This window comes from Numida meleagris, chromosome 13 (genome assembly GCF_002078875.1).
Source record: "Numida meleagris isolate 19003 breed g44 Domestic line chromosome 13, NumMel1.0, whole genome shotgun sequence".
In the NCBI taxonomy this organism is placed as follows: Eukaryota; Metazoa; Chordata; class Aves; order Galliformes; family Numididae; genus Numida; species Numida meleagris.
Genome location: NC_034421.1, coordinates 4,176,817 through 4,177,490, shown reverse-complemented (window position 1 = coordinate 4,177,490; position 674 = coordinate 4,176,817). Strand labels below are relative to the sequence as shown.

The following is a 674-nucleotide window of genomic DNA, read 5'->3' as shown; positions in this document are numbered from 1 at the left end:
CTGGAAGGCGCCGTCCACGAAGACTCCGTTCTTGCCGAGGCAGCGCAGGTAGAAGTGCGGCTCCTGGAAGCTGAGCTGCAGGTGCCGCCGGGAGATGAAGCTGGAGTGGCCCATGTTGACGTCCACCGAGCCCTGCGAGGAGTTGCGGCCTATGGTGACGGCCGGCTGCCGCATGAGGAACTCGAACTCGCGGCCCTGAAGCCGAGCCAGCACCGGGCCGGGGGCGGGCGGCGCGGCCGGGGGCGGCGGCCCGGGAGGGGGCGCGGCGGCGGGGCTGCAGGGCGCCGAGCGCAGCGCCAGCAGAGCCCGCGCCCCGCTGCTGTCCTCCCCGACTTCGGCCATGTTCCCAGGCAGGGAGCGAGCCAGCGTGCCGGCCTCCGGGGCGGAGCCGGCGGGGCGGGAGGGGGGAAGGACGGGGCGGAGCGGGAGCCGAGCCGGGCTCCGCCGCCTTCCCCAGCCTCTCCCCCCAGCCCCGCCGGCCGGGCCGGGCCGCGTACCGCCGCGATTTATAGCGCGGGGCGGGGGCTCTCCGGGCTGCGGGCTGCGGGCTCTGGCTCCGGGCAGCGCCGGGGGCGCGGCGCCGCCTGCAGGCACCGAGCGGTCACGGCGGGGCCCGGAGCGCCGTTACTCGGGCAGGTGCCGAGGCCCCGACGTGCGGCGCTTCGTGCGGGCTC

General features: G+C 77.7%; 1 protein-coding gene across 1 annotated transcript in view; it reads right to left on the bottom strand.

Annotated features, from left to right (window-relative positions):
- FOXK1 (forkhead box K1) overlaps window positions 1–342 on the bottom strand; it is a 51,243-nt gene extending 50,901 nt beyond the window's left edge. The window contains exon 1 of the mRNA XM_021411745.1: window positions 12–342. Coding sequence (XP_021267420.1) covers window positions 12–342 — 331 coding nt within the window. The remainder of the gene's footprint in view (window positions 1–11) is intronic.